The sequence below is a fragment of the Ochotona curzoniae genome, unplaced genomic scaffold (genome assembly GCF_017591425.1).
Source record: "Ochotona curzoniae isolate NIBS_2020 unplaced genomic scaffold, NIBS_Ocur_1.0 contig_2305, whole genome shotgun sequence".
NCBI classification, from domain to species: domain Eukaryota; kingdom Metazoa; phylum Chordata; class Mammalia; order Lagomorpha; family Ochotonidae; genus Ochotona; species Ochotona curzoniae.
Genome location: NW_024465411.1, coordinates 205,568 through 230,529, shown reverse-complemented (window position 1 = coordinate 230,529; position 24,962 = coordinate 205,568). Strand labels below are relative to the sequence as shown.

The following is a 24,962-nucleotide window of genomic DNA, read 5'->3' as shown; positions in this document are numbered from 1 at the left end:
TTCATTTAGTAGAGGATCATGGCCAAAATATATATTTAACTCTTGTGTGCCGCCATCATACAATCTCATCTAATTGTGCCGCCATCATACAATCTCATCTAATAACTCACTAGTCATATTTCTTCCATCTCATTTCCTAGCTTGTGAGTGAAAAGTAAGACCTAATGCTACAAAATAACTTGAACTATGAAATAACTATGAAAATATAAGTATGCTAAAATATTTACCTTAAATGGTAAGCTTCATACTGTTGCCACCATGGCCCCCTATATGAGGTGATATGTAGTTTTAGTAAATACATCCTCAAATACATATTGAAGGTGTAAAATAATTAATGTGATTGATAAATGTTTATGATAACGTAAAAGATAAAATGTTTAACCTCTTTGAGATCAGGAAAGGAGGTTGAAAAAGTAGACATGTATTGACTTTGGGTTTTCACAGTTGATGGTTGCCATAAATCCGCCCCCCTCCCATTTTGTTCACTCCTTAAATCACTATTAGAATACTTGTAAAAGGTTCACTAAAAAAGATGTAGATGGGATAATGAGTGACCTAGGTTGTAAAACACCTAAGCATATTTTGGAGCTTACAAGGCACAAAGGTAGCCTTGAATGAAACAAGGAACATTTTTAAGACTAAACAAGAAAGCAAAAATTAAGTCATGAATATAGGTTTAAGAGAAAAAATTGAAAGCCTGTTTATCTGTTATCTGCATTTTCTTTATTGTATCATGGTAGGTAAATATTTTTTAAAGGAAGGGCTGTGCACAAGACATGTAGAAAGTTTCTCCAAAGTTGTGTGAATTGTCCCCAATTGGGAACAGTAAACACAGGCTTAGAAGTAATGCAGAAATCATCTGAAAATGATAGTTTGCAGAGGTATTTTGCTTCTGAAATACAATTAAAACGCCTAGTGTTAACAGTCTGAACTGCTTTTTTATGAAGACTACCTTAGTTTTTAAAACATAAATAGCTTAAGAAAGCAATAGTTTCTGAAATATAGTTTCTATGTGCACTTTGTTGAAATTTAGTTACAAAAAATATTTTGTTTGAAATATAATTATCAATTTGTTTCAGATTAATCAAGTTACTCATGGTCAGGCAGTGGTGCTGCATAGTGCCCTTCAGATCATTCCTAATCCTTCTGCTGATAGCATGCTCAGAAATGTATCAGTACGTCTTGCTCAGCAAATATCTTATGAGGTTAGTTAAATCTTTTAAAGCACACTAGTATTCTGGATCATTTCTAATTGGCCAACAATAAATACACCTTAATTTGAGGCAAGCAAAATATTTTGTGATTCAAAGAAATCTTTGCTCGTTTATGATTATATTTAAATGTAAAAATATTATAATATACACCTAGTAACTCAGTATATAAAACATTGCTACAAATTACCATGTTTGTCATTGATAAATGTTGGTATATTTATATATGAATCTATGTTGACAACAAATTAATATATGATTTTATGTTAAATGTAATGCATGACTTGATATAATTATGTAAAATAGAATTAATAAGTTGGTATGTGATACACTTTTGTGACGTGTGGTAATTCAGGTACTTATATTAATGCTTTGGTGGTATACATTATGCTTATAGTTTGTGTTATTAATTATATGATTTTTGTCTAGTGTCTGTAATAAATTATAAATATGTATTATTTATAAATATATACCTCAATTATGTTTTATTTAGTTGCAATTACTACTTAGGCATTACTTATAAGTATACTTCAACAACTTTAATTTCATGATTTACATGTAGTTTATGTAAATACATATAAACATATATTTATGTATGATATAATTATATCTAATTGTTGCAATTACTTATTTAGACATTACTTAACAAATTATTTAACAAACTTTAAATTCTAGTTTGTATAAGTTATATTAAATTTTGGTGGATGTTAGACTGCCAAATAAAGATTTCTATCAGCCCAAAATGTTTTCATATATACATGTTCAGTTTATGCTACTGACTGTTCTTACCTTTAGCAATTTATATATGACTTAATGTTAAAATGCAAAATATTATGGGACCAAAGGCTGTTCGTACATTTTTTGTATAGTCACAGTCACAGCCATTTCTTCCATGTTTTGTTTTTGTATTTCACTTCACTCTTTTTTACCGCTCTTAACAAACTTTTTTTTTTGCAGGCCTCAGGATACATGCCTGATATTTGTGTAATTAGAGCCATAAAGAAAATTACCTGGGCTTCAGGATGTGGGGCATTAGAGCTAGTATTTAGCCCAAATGAAGAAATCACTAATAATTATCAGATGGTAAGAATTATGATAAAATATATTTCTTTTAAACAAGTATTGCCTAATTCTGGATATGACTATATTTTGATTATGTTTGCCATATGGTCAAGACCACCTTAGATAAAATTGAAACCTGCTTTTGTTGAAATACATGTTTCATGATCCTGAAGTGTGAGTCTTCTTTTTTCTTAAGTGACATATTAATTTTTCCAAATATCTGTTTTCAAGTCACTGCATTTACTGTAGAAAGAGCATTCACTATACAGATATTACACCAAGCAAGTTAATTTAAGAAATAAAATTGTTTGACTTTTAGATTCTTTATGATTTACCTGCCATTAATAGCTTCTTCATATAGGTAGAAATTTGAGATTGCTTATCTTTCGAGGGCATACTTCTTCTCTACATGAATTTTAAATGTTTATATGAAGTAAATATCTTTAACTTATTTGTCATAAATGTTTTGAAGTTCTGTGTTATATGTATTGTTTACATTTTGATATGAAGAGGGTCTTAATTGTTCTAAGTAATCTCTTTGAGCAGATCAGATTGTAAATCCTTCATAAACATTGGTGTGAGGAGGTTACCTTTTAAATGTAATGGTATAGAAAAAAATGACAATGAAAAATTTTTTAAATAAATAAATGTAATGGTGTTCTAGATAGGTTGCCTATAATCGTAATTCTTTGGAGAGAGAAACTGAAAAAATAGCCAAGTATGTTACAAAAAAAAGGCTTGTTGATGATGGAATTAGAAAAGATTTTTTGGGTAGAACAAATTTTGAAATCAGTTCACAAAATGAATCAGATGGAATATATTTCTCTCTTTCTCTTGTTTATGTCCCTATGTCTCTGTTCCCATCATTCCTCTTTCCTAACCCTGACTTGACTTAGATAAAAATCAAGTAAAAATTTATGAAACCTGCATATTATGAAAAACAATGGAATTGAGTCAGTACGGTTAATGTTACAGTTCTTAAGTCATAAATTTTAGCCATAGCCTGCACATCCTGGAAAGTAGTAGTAGCTCCCAGCTTTGTCATGAGCCATCTGCAGCTGTTGTGGGTATTTCTTTCTGACTTTTAAGTAAGTAAAATGAACTTTTTATTTAAGAAAAATTGCATGGATTTCAAAATGTCCACATGAAAAAAGTTAGCAAACTGTACATACTGTTTCACAAAACTTTTGGTTGCCATCATCTTCATTCATATCCAGAAAACTAAGAAAATGAAGGATACTGGATTTTTGTCTAGTATACTCTTTTAGTCTCAACTGTATGTAATGTAAAGGCCTTACACAGCAGTAATTTGAAATATCTGAGGCCATATGAGAGCAGCTATTTTTAAAACTTAACTGGAAAATTAACATTTTTCATGATTTATCTATGGTTAATTTACATCTTATTATAATTTTTACAGAACCTTATTGCACACCATAAGCTGAAGAGAGAGGATGAACAGATTTGCTGTGAAGCCTTGGAAGTGATGACATTGTGTTTTGCTTTAATTCCAACAGCGTTAGATGCATTTAGTAAAGAAAGGGGCTGGAAAACCTTTGTCATTGACTTGCTATTGCACTGTTCCAGCAAGTGAGTAATTTTTATATATGCAATACTTGGATATTTCAGGATATTTTTTATTTCATGTGTTCTATTTAATGTAAATTTATTTTGGTCTTTGCCAAAATGCAGATTTGATATTTTTCTTACTTTTGTTGCTGTGGTAAAACACATAACTGCATCCACAAAAAATTAGTCATTTAATGTTTTTTTTAAGTTAACAATTTAGTAGCATAAGTGCATTTCCAATATTGTGCTATCATGATTGCTTCATATTGCTCACAATTTTAGTTAACGTGTTTCTCCTCACTTTTCAAGCCCTGGTGACCATTATGTAACTGTGAAGTTTCTTATTTTAAGTACTATATATAAATGAAATAGTGCAAATTTGTTTTTTTGTGTTTGGTTTGTTGTAGATTAGTATAATGCTTAGTGGTTTAGCTATATTTACAGTGTCACAAAATGATTGATTTTTAAGAGTGACTGTCTTACAATTGTATTTATTTTCTTTTGTTACATAATCTGTTGATAACTGCTTGAATTACTTCTACATGTTTGCTATTAAGAATCTTGTTGGTGTGAACATTACTAAAACATACATTTCTGATTCCTAGTTTAATTATTTTGTGTATACACTTAGAAATAGATATTCTGGGGCCTATCATGGTAACCTAGTGGCTAACATCCTCACCTTGCATGCCCAGGATCCCATGTGGACGCTGGTTCTAATCTTGCTGCTCCACTTCCCATCCAGCTGCGTGCTTGTGTCCTGGGAAAGCAATCAAGGACTAGCCCAAAGCTTTGGGGGACCCAAAGGGGCTCTGGGCTCTTAGCTTCGGATTGGCTCAGCTCTGACCATTGCGGCTGCTTGGGGAATAAATCAATGGATGAAAGATCTTTCTCTCTGTCTCTCCTCTCTGTATAGCTGACTTAGCGAAAAAAATAAAATAAATCTTTAAAAATAAAAGAAATAGATACACTGAATCAAACAAGAGAGTTTTATTTATTTTTAGTTAGTTTGTTTGTTTGTTTTACCAATAGTGGGCATAAGCTCAACTTTTCTAAATATTCTTAACACTTTTTGTTATTTGTTTTGATAATTTATCCTAAAGAATATGAGATAATTTCTTGTGCTTTTTTTTTTTTAGTTCATTTAAAAGACAGAGAAAAACACGAGACACAAATATTCTATCGAAAGGTTCATTCTCCAAAAGATCACAACTTGAAGGATTAGGCAGGAGTATGGATACAATCCAATATACTACAAGAAAGTAAAAGACCCAGTTACTTAGAGCTTGACAAATAAGCTCCTAGTGTACACATCAGCAGGAACCTGGAACTAGTACTGGAGCCACAAATTGCAAATGTGGGATACAGGCATTTTTTTTTTTCATTTCTTGTTATATTCTTGACAATCTTTACATAGTTAATTAGGGTAAAAAGGTTCAAGGGCTATAGGAAAGTTGGTAAGATTATTATTTCCATATTGTTTCCTTCATGTATGTGAGGTAAAGGGGATATTGAGGGAGAAGCCCCACCCAGTCTCCCACCCACACCAGGTCCTGGATCAGGGCATGCTCCGAGGTTCTTGCTCACATGGTTTTGATAGTTGATCAGTTATGAATCGCTGCCAATCTTGCCACTCCAAGCACGATGAGGTCTTTGAAGAATCCACTCAATGACTTAATCCATCATAGTCTCCATTTGTCTAGTATTTTGTTGCCAACATATAGCTGAGGTAGTTGATGGACCTTTTCTGTCTTCTGTCTTTTCTTGGTTAGGGCTATGAGTCTGGCATTTCGATCCCCAAAGAAACTTTGTCTGAGGTGTCCCCAGATTGGATTCTCATATGTGTTGGCAAGTACAGGGCCTGGCACAGTCCATCGTCCTGATCAGCTGGTGGTTGCAATCACTAGGCTGGTTCTGTTAGCAGCCCCGACTTCACTGGAGCCAATGGGGGTTGCAGTCCAGCCTGGTTCTGCCCAGCACACACTCGGCCCTCACATAAGCCAGTAGGGGCTGCAGCCTAGTTGGAGCAACCCACGGTAACCCCCCAGTAGGCCCGCCCCCTACCCTGGTTAGCCATATGTGCAGCAGACGAGTCCAGTCTGTCCCACATCCATTTGGCTCCCATACATGTCAATGGGTACTTAAGCCTAGTTCCATCTAACCAGGCTCAACTATCCAGCCCTCACAGATGTTGTTGAGTGCCTCTCTGTCTAGCCACCCGAGCCCCTGTCCTACTTTTCGTGCCCTCCCGTGCAAGTGGTAATCCAGGAGGGAGGAACCCACTGTTTCCCTCCCAGGCCTCTCACTCCAGGCTTGTGCTCTCTCCAGGTAGTTCTGTGGTTTGACTTGACAGAATTAGGTCCCAGTGCCAGCTTCTGCCAGCTGATGCCGTGCCTAAATCCCAACAACCCTCACCCACTCTAATTTTGTTTGCACCAGGAGGAATAATCAGCCTAGCCTGGCTTTTCCCTGATCTAGTCCATATGAGGCACACACGTGTTGTAGCCTTGTTTTGTCTGGTCTGTCCCCATCCCAGCTCACACTCTCCAGCAAGGGGACCATCCCTTATTCCTCTGCCGGCTCCGCCCCCTCCCTTCCTGGTTCTGATGCTTGCTGGTTGGGCGCTATGGTCATATCCAGTACAGGCAACCTCACCTTGGCATTCCTTATTGTGCACTGGTTTTTGTCGCAACTGAACCTGGCTCGACCCACACTCTGTTCTGGTGCTCGGATTTGCCAGTGGATGATGTGAGCTGATTCAGCCTGGTCTGCCCCCAGCCCATGCCAAATGTATGCCAGTGGGTAACTTCCCATGGCCTGTTCTGGGCTGTTTCCTATCAGGCTTTTTGCACTCACCTGCAGGGTCTGTGTCCTGCCAGAGGAGTTGCCCAGGATCCTCCATCAGAACCTCTCCCAATGCCAGATTTCGGGCATACCAGGGGGTCCATGAGCCAGCCCTACTCAGTCCACCTCCTGTCATAGCAGGAACTGTGGCTTTTCCTGACTGGCCTTCAACCCAAACTGGTTCTTGCTGTTGGATGTTTCAGCCCAGCCACGGCTTGTCCATACCCACGTACGGCTCACGCATGGCTCAGCAGGGGTTGACACCTTGCCTGGTCCATTCCACATCTATCCCGGTCCCCCAGGACACCAGAGGGTGTTGGAGTCTGACCCGGTTCGGTGCATCCAATCCCAGTCCACACTTGTGCCATGGGAGACTACAGCCATTTCCTGTTCAGAATGCAGCCCCCATTTCAGGCCACACGCCCTTTGGTGGAACCTCAACCCAGCTAGGGTTGTCCCCTTAGCTCCTCATTGGGCCTCTTCCCAGCCATAGATCATGCGTATGCCAGTGGTTGCTCTGACTCAGCTTGTCACAGCCCCTCACCTCTCCTGGCTTCTGCCTTAGACACTGTGGCTTAGCGTCCCTGGCTCACGCAGACCAGTAGGTGCAAGAGCCTAGCTTGGCATGACCTGTGCTCCATCCTGGTTCTTTAGTTTCGCTTGTATGTCAAGGCTAGCCCCGTCCTGCCCAGTACATCGTGGTCCATTGCCAATTCACACATTAGCCAGTGTTGGAGCTACTTAGCCCAGCTTGTCTGCCCACCAGGTCTGGTGTACATACTCACCAGCGGGAGCTATGACTTGCCAGGGGAGTTTCCTAACTTTCCCCTCTTGACCAACTCCCCAACCCATTTCCCATACATGCCAGTGGGTTTTAGGCCAGTGCCTGGCATAATCTTGCCTTCCATTTGGAATTGTATGAGCTGGTGAACGTTGCAGCCCAGCCCTCCCCACACCCTAAACAGGATACACATTCAGGTGCTGGTGCCCTGACCAGTCCAGACTGTTGGGGATTCCTTTACTTGTGATTCATGGCAGGCTCGTTGGTCACACCTAGCTTAGTCCATCACCACCCCAACTCTTGAGATAACCAGTGGGGCTAGAATTTCCACAGGATGTGGCCCACACATCTCTCATAGAATCTACTCCCGGATATGGTTCCCTTGTGCTAGTTACTGTCATGGCCCTGCCTAATGTGACCCGTCAGCTTATCCATCATCATGTCAAGTAATAGATATCCTGCTGGACAAGCCCTGAGCCTTAGCTTTTGCATGGACTGGTATTCAGTGGTCAGCATTATTCAGTGATTACAAATTCTTCAAAGGAAGAGTTACTGTTATGGGAATCTTTAATATTGACTCACATACCAGAAGCACAGTGGGTTTGACCTGGAGCTACTTAAGTAGTGATTCAGAGAACCAAAACCCCAGAGCTCCTGGCTGAGGGACCCCCCAGGCAGAGCCTGGCACCAAATGGCGCACTGGCCGCTTGGGGACAACTCACCTCTTGCACATGGTGGCTGTTGTGTGGGATCCAGGCATGAGATGCCCTGTCTTGAGACCCACCCGCTCCAGAAGGCTACTGGAAGTTTAAACCCCCAGGCCCCCTCCCCAGTCCCTTTCACTGCCCAATGAGAGCAGTGGGTCATCCCGGGACCACCACCTCCCGGAGACTTCCCCCCTGGGTCAGTGTACTCACCCCAATAGGAACAGCTCCTGGAACCCATGTAGCCCTGAAACAGCTCACCATGTGCATGCGGTGGCTGGCATCAGGAAACCGGGCATGAAATGTTCCTCCTGATACCCGACAGAGGCATTTTAACCTAAGGCTAAATACCTGTTTCTCTGATTGTATGTGTGTTTAATTGTTAGTAATTATGGTGGTGATATAGAACATCTGAAATAATTATTAGCCACATACCTGGTGCGATGAGTTTAAGTTAAATCCTCGCCTGGCCAAGTGTTAGGATTGCATATGGAGAGCAGTTTGTGTTGTGGCAACTCCACTTCCCATTTAGCTCCCTGCTTGTGGCTAGGGGAAGACCCCGCATCTATGGGAAAATCCAGAGGAAACTCCTAGATCCAGATCAACTGAGTCTTATCTGTAGAGTTCCAAGGATCCAGAGGATCCAGCTGGAAGCCTCAGTTTCAAAGATTCACTTTTACAGTTTTAGATGTAAAAAAAAATTTTTTTTCTAAAGTTTAAACGTTTTTCAGAGTAAAAATTGTATCTGAGCATTTTAACTAAAGCTCCTTTAACGTAAATACTACATCTATATAGTGTAGATGTAATCAGTTAAAAAGATCCTTTAACATAAATATTTAAAGCAGTTATACTCAATTAAGGTAACAGAGCAACATGAAAACTCCCTGAAATGCATTAAGCCTTGTTACCTGCATTTACAAGATGCATAAAAACCTTAACTGAGAAGATTAGCATCTGATTCCAACATAGGCCTATCATAGTACAGGTAAATACATCACTTAACAAGGATGTAGAAAATAACGTATCTTACATAGTGTCTTTTTTTTTTTAATTGATTTCATTTATATTAGAAAGGTAGAGAGAAAGATCTTCCATCTGTGGCTCACTCTGCTAACGGCCACAACAGTTGAAGCTGAGCTGATTCAAAGCTGGGAGTCGGGAGCTTCTTCTAGTTCTCAAATGAGGGTACAGGGTCCCAAGACTTTGGGCCATCCCAGGCCACAAGCAAGGAACTGGTTGGGAAGTGGAACAGCTGGGATACAAACCAGCACTCATATGGGATCCTGGTTAATGCAAGGCAAGGATTTTGCCACTGAGCGTCATGCTGTGCCCTACTATCTGTCTTTTTCAGAGCTCACTTAAACTTTATTCTAGTCTCATCTCACATAGCTTGAATACCTTTAATTAAGAAAAAAAGTATATTTTCAAAAAATGTACTGAATTTTAACCTGTAGTTATTTAATTTTGAATTTTGAAAACATTGAAGTGATTTTTTAATCCAATAAAGAAATAGGTAAACAACTTTTATTAATTATACTCTGCCTCGTCAATTATATATATATATATATGTAAAATACATGTATCATCGCTGCTCTCATTAAAGAAAATAACTAGCTCTACACTTTTTTAATAATAAAGGATAAAGAAACATGATGATGGGATAAAAATCCTCCCTCAAAGTTTACAATGAGATACAGGATACTTGGGAAGGTACTATCAGAAGGACTCTCCCAAAAGAGAGAGCACTAAGAAGGAAGAAAGGGAATACCAGAAAACATGCTTGAGAACTTGTCTGCATGAGTTCAGGTCCTATCTGTGGTCTACCTAAGTGTAGAAACATTATGTAAGCTATGACTCAAAACTAACCAGATATTTAGAGAAATCCAGCTAATGGGACAAGGAGTTAAATTTGGTGAGGTAAGAAGGCCTTTGGAGGAGAAATTCTGTCAGGATCTGGGTAAAGAAAGGATTCATGGCATTGATAAATTAATCTCTAAACAAAACACAGAATGTACTTTTCAACCTAAAGGGCTATTAGAGTCTGGTGTCTAGCCAAGAGACCTTTGAAAAACAGCAGATCTACCTTTGTCTGTATTTACAATACCATGGTGCATATAACTAACAGTGTTAAGCTTCTGACTGTTACTGAAAGACTATACTGTGCACCTGGAACACAAGATGCTGGTTCTGGTTTGAATTCAAAAATTACTGCAAATCTCATGCTGTTGCCAAATCCCACAGACGGAAACTGACAGGACCAGCATTCACAGAGCTACCACAACATGTATAAAAGATGGGGCTTATAGTGCCAGAGCAGTGAGGTGACAGGCTAATTATCAGCCTATAGTTCTGGCAGCCAAAATGGTCAGTTTTAGTTGCAATTGCTGTACTTCCTATCCAGGAATCCGCTGGCTGCTAGTGCCATGATCTCATATGGGTATCACTTCATGTCCCAGATTCTGTACTTTCCAGCTCCTTGCCTGTGTCCTGGGAAAGCAGTGAAGGACGACCAAGGACCTTGGTACCCTGCACCCGCGTGGGAGATCTAAAAAAGTCTCCTGGTTTCTGATTTTAGACTGGCACAGCTTTTATCATTGATCATTGTGGCCATATGGGGAGTGAACCGTTAGATGGAAGATGTTTCTCTGTTTTTAACCCATGTCTACTTTGAAGTGGAATTTTTAAATTGTTTAAAAAATTATATATGCGGTGTCTGATGTTTGTGTTGACTTCCAAAAGTGAAGTAATAGATATTAGAGTGGAGTATGGGTTCCCTTGGATATTGGAGTAGAATATGGGTTCCCTTGGATATGGTTTCACTTCAAACTATGGCCATTCTCAATAGTGCTGTTTTCCTGTAGCAAGTGTGCTTCACTGCTCCAAGCACACTGACAGACTAGCTGAGGATTAGATCCAGCCTAAAAGTTTTCGAAAGGCACTGGAGTGTGTAATACTCACATTGATATGGGGGAAGTCAGTTGCAGAGGGACAAGGGGGGGTGCGAGTTAAAGGAAAATTCCTTTTTCATAAAGAACTATATTATGAAAAATAAAATAATAATACTCCAAAGGGCTACAGAGAGGATGAAATTGTATATTTTATAAGTGCATGCTAATTTGTCATCTGTATCAGTGAATGAAACATTTATTTAACTAAAATTCATATTGCCTTAAGGGGGAAAAACTGTTCCTTTAAAAACTTTAAAATACACTGTATTTACTCTTGATATGAGATTTCCTTCCTTTTATGGAATATGTTCATGATTGTTGATGATATAACTTGAATTTCACTAATGTTTTGATTGAGCAAAATAATATTTTTAAATGTTTTAATTTTTTATTTAACAAGAAGGTTAAAAGAAAATTGTTGTTTTATGGGGTATGTTCATAATTATCGACGATATAACTTGAATTCCGCTAATGTTTTGATTGGGGATGAAATTATTTTTATATATTTAAATTTAACTTTTTATTTGAAAGGAAAGAAGGAGAGAGAAAGGTGGAAATTTAAATTCTGTTGGTGCTTTGCCCATATGGTCACGACAACTGGATGTGCCTGGCTGAAGCTAACAGTCACTTAGGCCAGCCACCTTCTGCTTTCTGAGCTAGATTACTAGGGAGCTGGATCTGAAGTAGAGAATTAGATCTTGAATAGATGTGGTATGGGTTGCTGGCATCACAGACAGAAGCTTCACTCACTGTGCTACTATGCTGGCCCCAGGGATATGATTTACTAAATTCCTTACTGTTCTTGTTTGCTTTTGTATATACTGACTCTTCCTCACAGCAGGGAAGTTTTCATCTTAAAAAAAAAAAAAACTGCTTTAAACACTTTTTTTTTTTTTTGGTAAGGAAGATTTAAGATAAGAGACAGAAGATCTTCCAACCACTGGTTCACTGCCCACGTGAGCTGAGCAGATCCAAAGCCAGGAGTTTCTTCCAGATCTGCTGTGGTGGTGGTACAAGATCCCAAGGCTTTGGGCTATCCTCAGTTGCTTTTCTTGACTATCTATTGTCTTTGTCCAGTAACTTAAATTATTTCACCAAATCTCAGAAGTTTCCATCATTATTAACTGCTGTGTTAAGCAATAAAGAGATACATCTGTTTTTCAGCAGTGTTCCGATAGTACCTGGACATACTGGTATGATAATACCTGTTATTAAAGAGGTGGTTACATGATTTTCTCAGGTTCTTTGAAATTTATTTTTATTTGTAAGGCAGATTTCACAGAGAAGGAGAGACAGAAGGGACTTCTGTCTGCTGGTACACTCGCAAAATGGCCACAACAGCCGCAGCTGAGCACATCTGAGGCCAAGAATCTCTTTCAGGTCTCCCCCTTTCAGGTGCAGGGTCTCAAGGCTTTGATCCATTCTCTACCAAGCTATCTCAGTGCAGGCCCTGGTCTCCCAAGGGTTAACTCCACAGCTTAGCTTGTTTCTCAAGGTGTAACAGGATGGGCAATCTTTTAGCCCCTGGCTTGACTGCAAGTTCGCTCTTCTCTGCTTTCCCTTTTTAAGATGCCCTCAGGGGAGTTTAGGCATGCTTGAGCATTGGGAAAATAGTGGGAGGAGCCAGGCAGACTATAAAAGACGAGGCTTGACTTTGAATAAATGGCATTCTCTTTACAAGAATGACCCACTGTGTGTTGTCTGTTTTGTAACCCTAGTCCTTCCACTCAGCTCTGAGAGTTGCCAACATCCCAGGTTACAAGCAGGGAGGTAGATTGGAAGTGAAGTAGCCAGGACATGCACTGGCACTCTTCTGGGATGCAGTGTTTACACTTGAAGTGTTAGCATGCTACACCATCAGGCTGCTTTCATGAAATGTTCCGTTTCTTAATTGATAATGTTTGGGTTCATGTAAACCATTTATTTCTAGGAACACTGGCAGCTTAGGACTGGTTTTTGATATTTCTCTGATAGGACAGGAATTTGGAACTGATTGGTCTAGAGTCTTGTTCTTTGTAATTTCAGAATTCAGGTGCATGTGAAAGTTTTATATGGAGCCTATTTTCAAAAATTGGGACAGACATTTTGATAGTTAGGACACCCTTTGTTCCACAACAAATTACCTAACCTTGATATACAGCTCTTGTCTCCTGTTTCTAAGCTTCCCTTTAAGACAAATTTGAAGCGCAGTGTGATGGCTTACTTAGACTCTGGCAACAACTAGGGAAACTCAGGTTGAGTTTCAGGATCCTGGTTTTATTTGTTCTTACACTCTTTTCATTGTGGTATTGGGAATAAGCCAATTGGTGGAGCAACATTGGCTCCTCCTTTGACTCCTTGTCCCTCTATCTATCTATCTATCTATCTTTCTCCCTCCCTCCCTTCCTTCCTTCTTTCCTTGCTTCCTTCCTTCCTTCCTTCCTTCCTTCCTTCCTTCCTTCCTTCCTTTTTCTCTTTCTTTTTCTCTTTCTTTCTCTCTTTCTTTCTTTCTTTCTTCCTTTCTTCCTTTCTTTCTTTCTTTCTTTCTTTCTTTCTTTCTTTCTTTCTTTCTTTCTTTCTTTCTTTCTTTCTTTCTTTTTCTTTCTTTCCTTTACTTCCTTTCCTTATCTATTTATTTTTATTACAAAGTCAAATTTACAGAGTGAAGGAGAGACAGAGAAAAAGATCTTCCATCCACTCCCCAAATAGCTGCAATGGTGCTGCGCCAGTCCAAAACAAGGACCCAGGAGCCTCTTCTGGGTCTCCCACGCGGGTGCAGGGTCCCAAGACTTTCGGCCATCCTCGACTGCTTTCCCAGACCACAAGCAGGAAGCTGGATGGGAAGTGGAGCTGACGGGATACAAACCAGGGCCGTTAGTGGATACCGGGTGTGTGCAAGGTGAAGATTTTAGCCATAAGGCTACTACCTAACTCTGTCACTATTTTCAAGCAAGTAATTTTCTAAATCTGATTAAAGCAAATAAAGCAAACTAATGTGTTCTTTTAAGGTTTTTTTTTATTTTATTTTTATTAGAAAGGTAGATTTACAGGCTGAAGAAAGCACAGAAAGATATTCCATCTACTGTTTGACTCCCCAGATGGGTAAAGAGCTGGAACTGAGCCAATCCAAAAGCAGTAGACAGGAGCTTCTTATATTCCCACATGGAAGCAGGGTGCCAGTGGCTTGGGCCATTTTCTATTGCTTTCCCAGGCCACAAGTAGGGAGCTGAGTAGGAAGTGGAGCAGGTGGGACATGAACTGGTGACTTTAAGAGATGCTGGCACTTCCAGGGTAGGACATTAGTCTGTTAATTTTAGTCTCAATAATTATCTTTTTTTTTTTTGATGGTATATATGAAAGTTGTTGTGAGCTTGACTAATTTTCATCTGATCATTTACTCTTCAAATTGCACCCAGCAACTGGTGTGGTAGGCCAAAGCAAAATAGAAGCCAATAACTCCAGTCAAATCTCCCACATTGGTGGCAAAGGACCCTAGTACTTGGCGATTATCTCTCAAGATTCATTAGCAGATACCCAATTTGGAAGCAGAGTTTGTGTACTCAAAGCAGCACTGGGGAATAGAATGTGAACAATCTTCATAAGTGTCTTAACCACCCTGTACAATGCCAGTTGATTGAATGAATGATTCAGAGTGCCAAGAATTTGTTTTTAGGCCTTCCTGAGTGACTCAGATACAGTTGGCCCTAGCAACCACATTTCAAGAACTGTTTTTAAACATGAGTTATCAAGCTGTTATAGTTTTCATAATCCCTTTGAACCAAAGCATGGTTCATTGAAAACAGTTCAGGAGAGTGGAAAATTTCATACAGTACTTAGTAGAAATGCATTTGCAGATTTCCAAATAGAAATGTAAGCATCAATTCAGAAACAAAGAGGCATATGTTTCTTTACCATTGATGTAATCAAGCTTTCCCGATTACTTGCACTACAGTTAAAATTCAAAAAAACGATGCATTAAGAAACTTTAAGAATACTGTTAGTAATATGTTTCCAAATGTTTGCTTGACAATTTAAGGTTTTAATTCCCTGGCAACTACCATATTGTTCAGATATTCTTGGTTGTTAACTAACTGCTAATATTGTCATTACTAATTCATAGATTCTGTTAGAACATCATTGATATTTTATTTTGTTTGTGAATGTAACAAAGTAAACATATTTTTTTTCTCCAGAACCATTCGCCAGTTAGCACAAGAGCAATTTTTTTTAATGTGTACCAGATGTTGCATGGGACATCGGCCTCTTGTTTTCTTCATTACTCTACTCTTTACCATTTTGGGGGTAAGCTCTTTACCATTTTGGGGTAAAAAATTTTCAGATGAACCTATAAATGTGAGTTATTGTTAAAACGAAGCAGCCTTCAGAAAATTAAGAATTTAGCTTTTATTTAACTTTGAATTGTTGTGATTTTTCTTTTTTTTAATTTTTTTTATTTATTTGTTATTAACATTGTATTATGTGGTACAGTTTTATAGGCACTGGGGATTCCCCCCACCCCTCCCATACCCCTCCCCCCATAGTGGATTCCTCCACCTTGCTGCATAACCATAGTTCAAGTTCAGTTGAGATTCATTCCTTGCAAACACATGCCTAGCATAAAGTCCAGCATCTTATTGTCCAGATAAGTTCAGTGGCCTCTTCGGGAGACCTTCTCTGGTCTGAAGGTAGGGCTAACAGAGTAAAGTTCCGGTCAGTTAAAATCCCCAACAAAACATCAGCATCAATATACAACTTTATGGAATTAATTGACATAGTATTGAGTGAACAACCTGTTAAAAAAAAATGCAAGTTCAATTCTTCAAAACATCTGGGTTGAGACAGTATCAATGACAGGTTCAAAAAGTAACAAACAACTAAGCATAAATTACAGGTTAAATCAAAACAAACATGTGATATCTGATATGGTATTGAGTAGACAATATGTTAAAATTACATGTAAGTTCTTGACTACCTCCTGCAACTATTTCAATGACACCTCATCATTTGAGATGTGCAATGAGTTTGGGGGGTGTTGCAGAGAAATCTCTCATACCTTGCTGATGGGTACTTGTTCTTTGTGTTCCATCTAATAGGACATGTATGAGTCCTTGATGACCTATCTTTCTTTACTGTTCTTTGCTTATCTCATCCTATTAGTGTGTGTATATGAGTGTTTGTGTGTGTGTGTGTGTGTGTGTGTGTGTGTGTGTGTGTGTGTGTGTGTGTGTGTGTGTGTGTGAAGGGGGTTAGGGGGTTTAGAAGGAACATTGTTAGTCATTATAGAGGGTGGAGGCTCAGAGCTGAAACTAGGTAAGGATTGGAGAAGGTTCCTCTCCCATTTTCCCGCCGGAAGTTTATTGATCTTCTGGTTCTGATGACCGATCGTGAGGAGAGACAGAGAGGAAGATCTTTGTCCAGTGATTCACTCCCCAAGTGACCGCAATGGCCAGTGCTGAACCAATTTGAAGCCAGGAGCCAAAAGCTCTTCCAAGTCTCCCACGCGGGTGCAGGGTCCCAAGACTTTGGGCTGTCTTCGACTGCTTTCCCAGGCCACAAGCAGGGAGCTGGGTGGGAAGCTGAGCTGCAAGGATTAGAACCAGCAACCATATGGGATCCCGGCGCATTCACGGCAAGGATTTTAGCTGCTAGGCCACGGCACTGGGTCTGATTTGTTGTGATTTAATAAAATACCACAAAGTATTTGTAGACTGGCTTTTACTTGTAGGATTATTAAAGACATGACTATTGTCTCTGGAAAAATAGAAAACAGTATGAAGTTCATTGTTTATTTAAGTCATATAAAGCATTATCATAGTTTCAATTCTCTGGTACGCATTCTGAGTGTAAACATTGTTTTACTGTATTATTTCAGAGCACAGCAAGAGAGAGGGGAAAACATTCTGGTGAATATTTCACACTTCTATGTCAGCTCCTTAATTATGCTTACAACAGTAATGTAAATGTACCTGATGCTGACGTTCTTCTTAACAATGAAATTGATTGGCTCAAAAGAATTAAGGTATTTTGTATAATATTCAGTTTTGTTGTATTAATTCTGGGTGAACTTTCTCATTTTAAAGGGTGGGTTTTAAAGAACTGTGTAGGGAGGACCTTGTAACCCTAGAAGGTCAACGAGCACAGGATTACAGTTGGTTGGACAATATTTGTATGATAAACAACTGGATGGGTGCCTTTTGTGTGACTGATTGAATATACTTTGCATGAGAACAACCACATGGTTACCTTTTGTATACCTGATAGGGTATCATTTGTATAAGAACAGTTGAGTGGACAGTATGTGTGTGAGAACACTTGCTGGAATATACAAGACAAAAGGACTTCCAAACATAAATATAGAAACAGTTGATGGGTTTGTTGATGAGCTCAATACCTCCACCCTAATTTTACATGACCCTCAGTGTATAGTCTGATGCCCCTAACAAATTTTGGCTATTGATCATCAGTCAGTAGTCCACACGTGTTATTATCAGCTCTGTGTATACCAAGTCCATCACTGTAGGACAGCGACAGACCTGACTCTAATAAACAGGTGCATTCCTTTCTTGATGAATTTGTAGCTTTCAAATAATTCACCACTGATTCATAGAAGGAATGCACAACCAGTCCTGTTTGAATGCCTTGAAGTTTGATACTCATATTTTTGTTATTTTGGAACTATTTTTGGTACATTTACTCAGAATATTATAGATTAGCATTTCCAAGAGAGTGTGTTTCTAGATTTTATAGCTTTGGCCTTTGATTCTATTAGTATTTTTTGAAATCTGCCTGGGGAATAAATAGGATTAATTCATTCATTGAAATCAAAGAATTCCCTTTTGTTCTTTAACTAACCGAACATCTACAGTGGTTGGGACTGGGCATAATTAATCTTGTAGTCAGAAGCTCAATCTGGGTCTTCCCATAAATAAAAAGGTTTCATCTGCTGGAACCTTACATGCTACTTCCCAGTTGTGTACCTGAGTAGGAATCTAGAATCAAGAACAGATCCAAGACCCAAATCTAAGCACTCTAGTTACTGTATGTGTACAACCCAACCAGTCTTAACCACAATGCAAGTATTCTGAGCCCTGGCATTTGATATTTAGAAACACAGTCTCTTTTTCTGAAGAGCTACAGTGAATGAGCAACATCCATCGATGTTATAGTAATTTCCCTTAATCCACATATAAAAAGCCCAAGAAGGTTTCTATTTCTTGAAGAAAAAATTGTCAAATTGTCTGTCTTAAGAGTTCTGACCTAAATGGGAAAATTTCGCAAAATCATGGCTAAAATCACCTCTGACTGTATGATGTTGTGGTTCCATTTGTCCTTACCTATGTCATAGGCTAGTCCTGTAATATTTTTCCATTGGCAGGATGCTGTTAAAAACACAGGTGAAACAGGTATTGAAGAATCAATTTTGGAAGGCCACTTGGGTGTCACAAAAGAGTTGATGGCCTTTCAAACTCCTGAGCAAAAGTATTACATTGGTTGTAAAAAAGGAGGTGCTAATCTTATTAAAGTAAGTCCTGAATTTTAATGTTAAACTAATTATTACAATTCTACAGATGTATTTGAGTTGTTTAGTATTACCTTTTGAGACAGTATTTTGATAGTGTTTATAAAGCCTTTGTCTTGAAGGAGTTTACTAAAATTTTTAAACATCTGCCTAACTTGTTAAAATTTATTGTAGTAATTATAAAAAGACAAATGAAACTCTTTGGGATATAAGTTAGCAGCGTTTCTTGGATTTGCGTCTTAATAAATTAAATTTTTGTTTGATCATATTTCAGAATGGGGAATATATCATCTTTACAGATTGACATAGCCAAATTCTTGACAGTTTTACAATATTAAAACTGAAAGAAAAGTTCAGTTCTAATGGATTTTAATTTTCAGTTTTATCTGATTTAAGGATATTCTATGTCAGCTTTCTTTTTTACTGTTTTTAAAGTATCTACAAAAAGTTTGGTTTGTTAATTATACCTAGTAATTTTTAATTATGGCTTTATTTTGTTAGAAAAGCAAAAGTTGTTTTGGGGATATAAAGTTTGGTAATCTCAAGAAATTATGCAAGTGTTTCTTTCAAGAGACTTTTTCTAAAACATTTTATTAATAATAAGTGACTTTTCTTAACCTGTAGGAATTAATTGATGATTTCATCTTCCCTGCATCCAAAGTTTACCTGCAATATGTAAAAAATGGAGAATTGCCAGCAGAGCAGGCTGTTCCAGTCTGTGGTTCACCAGCTACTATCAGGGCCGGTTTTGAACTGCTTGTAGCATTAGCTGTTGGCTGTGTAAAAAATCTCAAAGAGGTAGTAGACTGTTTGACTGAAATGTATTACTTAGACACAGCAATAACTAGTAAGTATTTTAAAAAGTTTATATTGGTTGATGTCCTTATGTTTATTCTGGTTTTTTTTTCTGTTTATTTTAAAAGCCATCCATTTGTTTTATTTTAAGCAATTACTGATAACATTTTTAATAAGTATATAATTAAGTCCATTATATAAGCCAGATAAACTTAATATAGAAAATTTTGCAAAATAATAAATTCTTCTGCAGATGTTTTATAAAACATTAATTTATATAATTATTTCCATAATGAAATTTTTAAATTCCTTTACAGCAAAAAAAATAAGTCACAGTTATTTTTATTAAATTTGCTTATTGGGAAGATTTTCAGTCCCTAGTGTACATGTTACTTCATTTTCAAAATTAAGTTTTGAAAAAGATATAGTTGTTTAAAGATATAAGGATGTGAAAGAGGAAAAAACTTTGTGATATTTTACGTTTCCATTGCAACGTTAGTTCCACAAGGTTAGTAACTATTTTCAGTTCCTGAAGGAAGTGGGAAAATAGTAAGTAACATAACAAAAATGATACCATTGAATCTCTTCCATTATATAAGCACTAACAAAATATAGCTACGTTTATCATAAATCTTAAGAACACCTAAAATTATGCAGAGAGAAGAAAAGGAGAGACAGAGAAAGAGCCTCCGTCTACTGTTTCAGTCTCCAAATGGCCACAATGGCCATAACTGAGCCTACCAGGAGCCAGGAGCCCTTTCCAAGTCTCCCATGTGGGAACAGGGATCTTGCTTTCCCAGGCCATAAACAGGGAGCTGGATGGGAAGTGGAGCAACCAGGATATGAACTAGCATTGATATAGGACACTGGCACTTCAGGTAAAGGATTAGCCAGTTGAAGCATTGTACCATATTTATTTCCCAAATGTAAAAATAAAATTCATTTTATATTCTTGGTCCCTTTTTCTATATAGATCTTCCTCATTCATTTCTCTTCATTTTGTAGTGTCTTTTCATATTTTGGTTTTGTTGTTTTCAAATAATAATATACAGTATCTTCACTTTGTTTTATTTTACATTTATTTATGCATCTGTCAGTAATCAGAGTTTATCTATTCCTATTTATTATCTTTGAGATTTGAATTTTAGTACATTCTTTCTTAATATGATCTATACAAAGTCAGTGTGGTGCTGCTCCTGGTTCAGTGCTAGGCAGAAAGGGATATAAAATGGACTTAGTTTGTTCTCAGTGTTTGCAAATACTCAATCTTACTAACTCCTCCTGATGAGACTGCAGCTATTCTGTTACTTTTTAATAAAAAATACAAATCTATGTGATAGTATCAGTTTTAATGAATCTAAACTATTATCTGAACGTAAGTGATGTATGCAATTAAAACAGAATGCTGCGGCTTTTTAATTTGTTTACATGAAAGATCTGACTCTGGCTGCCCTGTACAGCTGCTCACAAATTTAATTCTGGACTGCTCCAGTTGTGATCCACCTCCCTGTTAATGTGCCTGGGTAGGCAACAGGTGATGGCCCATATGCTAGGCCCCAGCACCTATGTGCAAGACCTAGAAGAGGTTCATGGCTTCTGTCCAGCCCCACTCTCCATTATTAAAATCTTGGGAAATGAACAGCAGTGGAAAATCAGTCTCTCTATCTCTGTCTTACTGTCTGCAGCTCTTTCAAATTAACACAAATTATTGTTTTTAAACATTGTGATTACAGTGAGTGAATAATTTTAGTTTATGGAAGTATTTTTAGGTAGGTAAATTTGTAATAAATAAAGCTACATAAAAACAATGGCAATAAAAACTTGAATGCTATTGTTGTGACACAAGGTAGCCACCTTATCATGTCGCAGCAATGTCCCATGTAGGCACCCATTTGAGTCCTGGATGCTTTGTTTCTGGTCCCAGCTGCCTCCTAATGTGCCTGGAAAAAGCAGCAGCAGACTACCCAAGTTGTTGAATCCTGCCACCTACATTAGAGTACTTGGCGACTGGGTCTTGTTTAGCTAAGCACTAGTTATAACAGACATTTGAGGAATAAGCAAATGGATGATTGAATGGTTTCTCATTGTAACTCTCACTTTCAGGGACAGATATTTTCAATATGCTAGTTCCCTGCAAGTGGCTGCAGTAGCAGCTCCAGGCCAGGCCAAAGCTAGGAACGTGAAACTGCATCTGGGTCCATCAGTGTCACATGGAATGCTGGTGTCATAGGCAAAAGTTTGACCTGTGTTACAACATCAGCCCAAAATACTTTTAAAATAAGTAAAAAGTACATGATGCTCTATGATAAGGACCTGGGCAGTTTTTAGAAGAGCTTAATAACTTTTCATGAAACAATTGTTGATAATATTTGTTAGCATATCAGGACTACCAATAGAGAGAGTGACTATTTCCTTACTATGAGTACCATTTTATCTCTCAGCTTATGAAGCACTTACTGAGTGGGAGTATCTGCCACCAGTTGGACCACGACCACCAGAAGGATTTGTAGGACTCAAAAATGCTGGTGCTACTTGTTACATGAATTCAGTGATTCAACAACTATTCATGATTCCTTCTATCAGAAATACTATTCTTGTAGTTGAAGGCACAGGTACTGATTTAGAGGATGATATGTGTGGGGAAGAGGAGAAGCAAAACAGTGAGGTAAATTCAGTTACCAATTTTTTTTTTCCTGTATTTCAAATTGTTGTAATAGATGTTAGCCTAAGAGTTTTGAACTTTTATGCGATTGTTTTTAACTACATTTTATAATTGTCATAAGATCACTGAATTTAGTATTTACTTCATTAAGTAGGCAATGTCTAATAAAATTGAAACTTACATTTTGATGTTTTATCACTTTGTCTTAAATAAATTCTCTGGTTTTACGTGGTAAAAATATTTAAGTATTTGTACAAAAATACTCAATTTTATTTACTCCATAGTATATTTGTCAGTTTCATGATTTCTGCTCATTCTTAGGATTATTTCATTTTAACATTTTTCTCACATGGTTCTGCATGGTAAGAAAATAAAGTTGTTAAGTATAGTAAGTGGTCTATTAACATTATTAATTAAAATCAGACTGAACCAAAGCTATTTTATGCAGATTGTAGCAGAGTAAAAATTAGACTAGTATTTCATAGTATACCTAAGTATATCCGGAATGGAAAATAAAACAACTGGGGACTAGTTTATAGCCAAGCTGTTCATCTTAGTATTATGTATTCTTGAAGTATTGGAATCAAATGAAAATCAAAATATTTGAGTTGAAGTAACATGACTCTTTCTCTGTTTTTACATTTCTTTCCTGCAGTGATAAGAAATTAGGTCCTGTGTTATAAACAATTGCATATTGAGAATTTGAATTGTACCTCTTTCCACTGTCCTCACGTTTAACATCACATCAACCAGGCATTGGGTTTGGTTTTTTAAAGTCTCTCTATGAGGCACCTGTCTGTGTCTGATTAAGTTAAGAGAAAAGTTGAAATTTAAATCATATATGATTAGTGAGGTGTTGAGTTGTTGCAGAAAAGGTTAATCATACTGAGAAGACACTGTAATGAAATAGTGCCTGTTTTTCTTGACTGTAGCTCTCAATGGCAGAAATCTAGTATTATTTTCCTATATCTTAAACCTCTCGTAAAGAGCAAAACATTAGGAGAGATTTTCAAGAAATTCTGCTCTGTAGTTCCCAAGAGTTATGGCCTTTGGATTTCAGTCTGTTCTGCTACTCCAATTGCACTTACTGTTAATATCTGTATCTAATTTGAGTGAATAAATCTTTTATGTGAAAATAAACCATAAAATCGATAACAAAACTGCAAGAAGATAATTGAATGCTACAAAAGGCAAAATACTTTGTATTTTCAAAAAGAATACAAAATAATGTAAGTCATTTATTTTCTACTTGGTATTTGTTTCTGCTTCTTCGCAATACTTGTAAAGTTATCTCATAGTCTTATTTGATGGTCTCCAGGTTAATCTTGAACCTCGAGGTGATGCATTTGCATATCAATTTGAAGCCAAACCAGCATTAAATAAAAGTGAAGATAGGAAGGAGTATAACATAAGTGTTTTAAGGCACCTTCAGATCATCTTTGGTCACTTAGCTGCTTCTCAACTACAATATTATATACCCAGAGGATTTTGGAAACAGTTCAGGTAAATTATAGGGAGATAATTATATTAAGATTTATGAAAATCTCAAGGTTTTAAAGTAAAACTTGTGAAATATTTTGGAAATATTGTTATACTTCCAATTATGCATGCTGTAATATTATTACATTTAAGTTAAAATAATATTTAATTATTCAGTCACAAGTATTAAGTATCATTGCAGTATATCGTGTATAATACATTAATATTATACATGATTTTGACTACTGATTTGCTATTGAAAAATATTGATATTATGCTTTGTAAAATCTCAAGGTAAAAGTGCAAGGTACTAAAATATGCTGTGAGATATTTTTGTATTTTTATTTATGTGTACCATATGTTATTACATTTAAATAAAAACTAAAACATCTTAGTATCATTAAAATCCATTGCTTTAAATTTACTTAGTTGCTTTATTTTTCAAGTTGGATTGGATTTTAATTTTTTTGAGGGGATTTTCGAATTTGGATTTTGTTTGCATCTATGAGACATGAAGAAATTGCATAGCTTGCCCCCAAAGTTTTCCACTGTCTAGGTTTTCTAGACTGTATTTTATGTTTTGTGTATTGTTTTCTGTATTTTGTTTATTTGTAAGTCATTTGGTCCGTCATAGATACTCAGCTATACTTTATTATAAAAACTCAGTCCATATATTTGATATGTAATTGAGTAACTGTTTTCAACAATCTTTACTCATAATCTTAAATTATAATTGCATGTAATGATTTTTTTTAATTTCAGCCATTTAAAACTATAAAACTGTTAATTATTTAGAAATATTACATAGAGGGTGCGCCAAGTGTTTGCTGAATTGTATAATAAATGCAACCGCTTGATCAGATTGACACAAATAGAGTCCTTCTATTCAGATTTACAGTGATTTCAGACATGTTTCTTTTTCCTTTTGTGATATTAAAAGTTACCATTTGGTAATTTTTTTTAAAAGCCTAGTAGTTTTTATTGGAAAGGCAGATCAGATTTATGGAGAAAAAGAGAGACAGAAAGATTTTCCATCCATTGGTATTCCCCAAACAGCTTCAAAGGCTGGTGCTGGACTGATCCAAAGCCAGGAGCCAGGAGCTTCTTCACAGTCCCCCATATGGGTTCAGGGTCCCAAGACTGAGCCATCCTTGACTGCTCTCCCAGGCCACTCTCAGGGAGCTGGATGGGAAATGGACAGTTAGAACATAAACTGGCATGCATAATTGGTGCCCATACTGGTACATGCAAGGGGAGAGTTCAACCAGAGCTATATTATCAGGCCCAGTATCATTCATCAAGCATTATATAACTAAAGCAATCATTCTTTATTAATAAGCTACATAAAATCTCTAAAATAATTTGGTCTTCAGAATCATGATGGATGCCATTTTATTTTATGATTCTTT

The 24,962-nt window shown here is 37.2% G+C and overlaps 1 protein-coding gene across 1 annotated transcript in view; it reads left to right on the top strand.

Moving 5' to 3' along the window:
* The window catches only part of LOC121151242 (probable ubiquitin carboxyl-terminal hydrolase FAF-X), a 135,513-nt gene that overhangs the window by 83,144 nt on the left and 27,407 nt on the right, over window positions 1-24,962 (top strand). Inside the window, 9 exon segments of the mRNA XM_040972517.1 lie at window positions 1,080-1,205; window positions 2,169-2,294; window positions 3,694-3,863; window positions 15,292-15,400; window positions 16,971-17,117; window positions 18,474-18,620; window positions 19,242-19,464; window positions 21,854-22,077; window positions 23,393-23,577. Coding sequence (XP_040828451.1) covers window positions 1,080-1,205; window positions 2,169-2,294; window positions 3,694-3,863; window positions 15,292-15,400; window positions 16,971-17,117; window positions 18,474-18,620; window positions 19,242-19,464; window positions 21,854-22,077; window positions 23,393-23,577 — 1,457 coding nt within the window.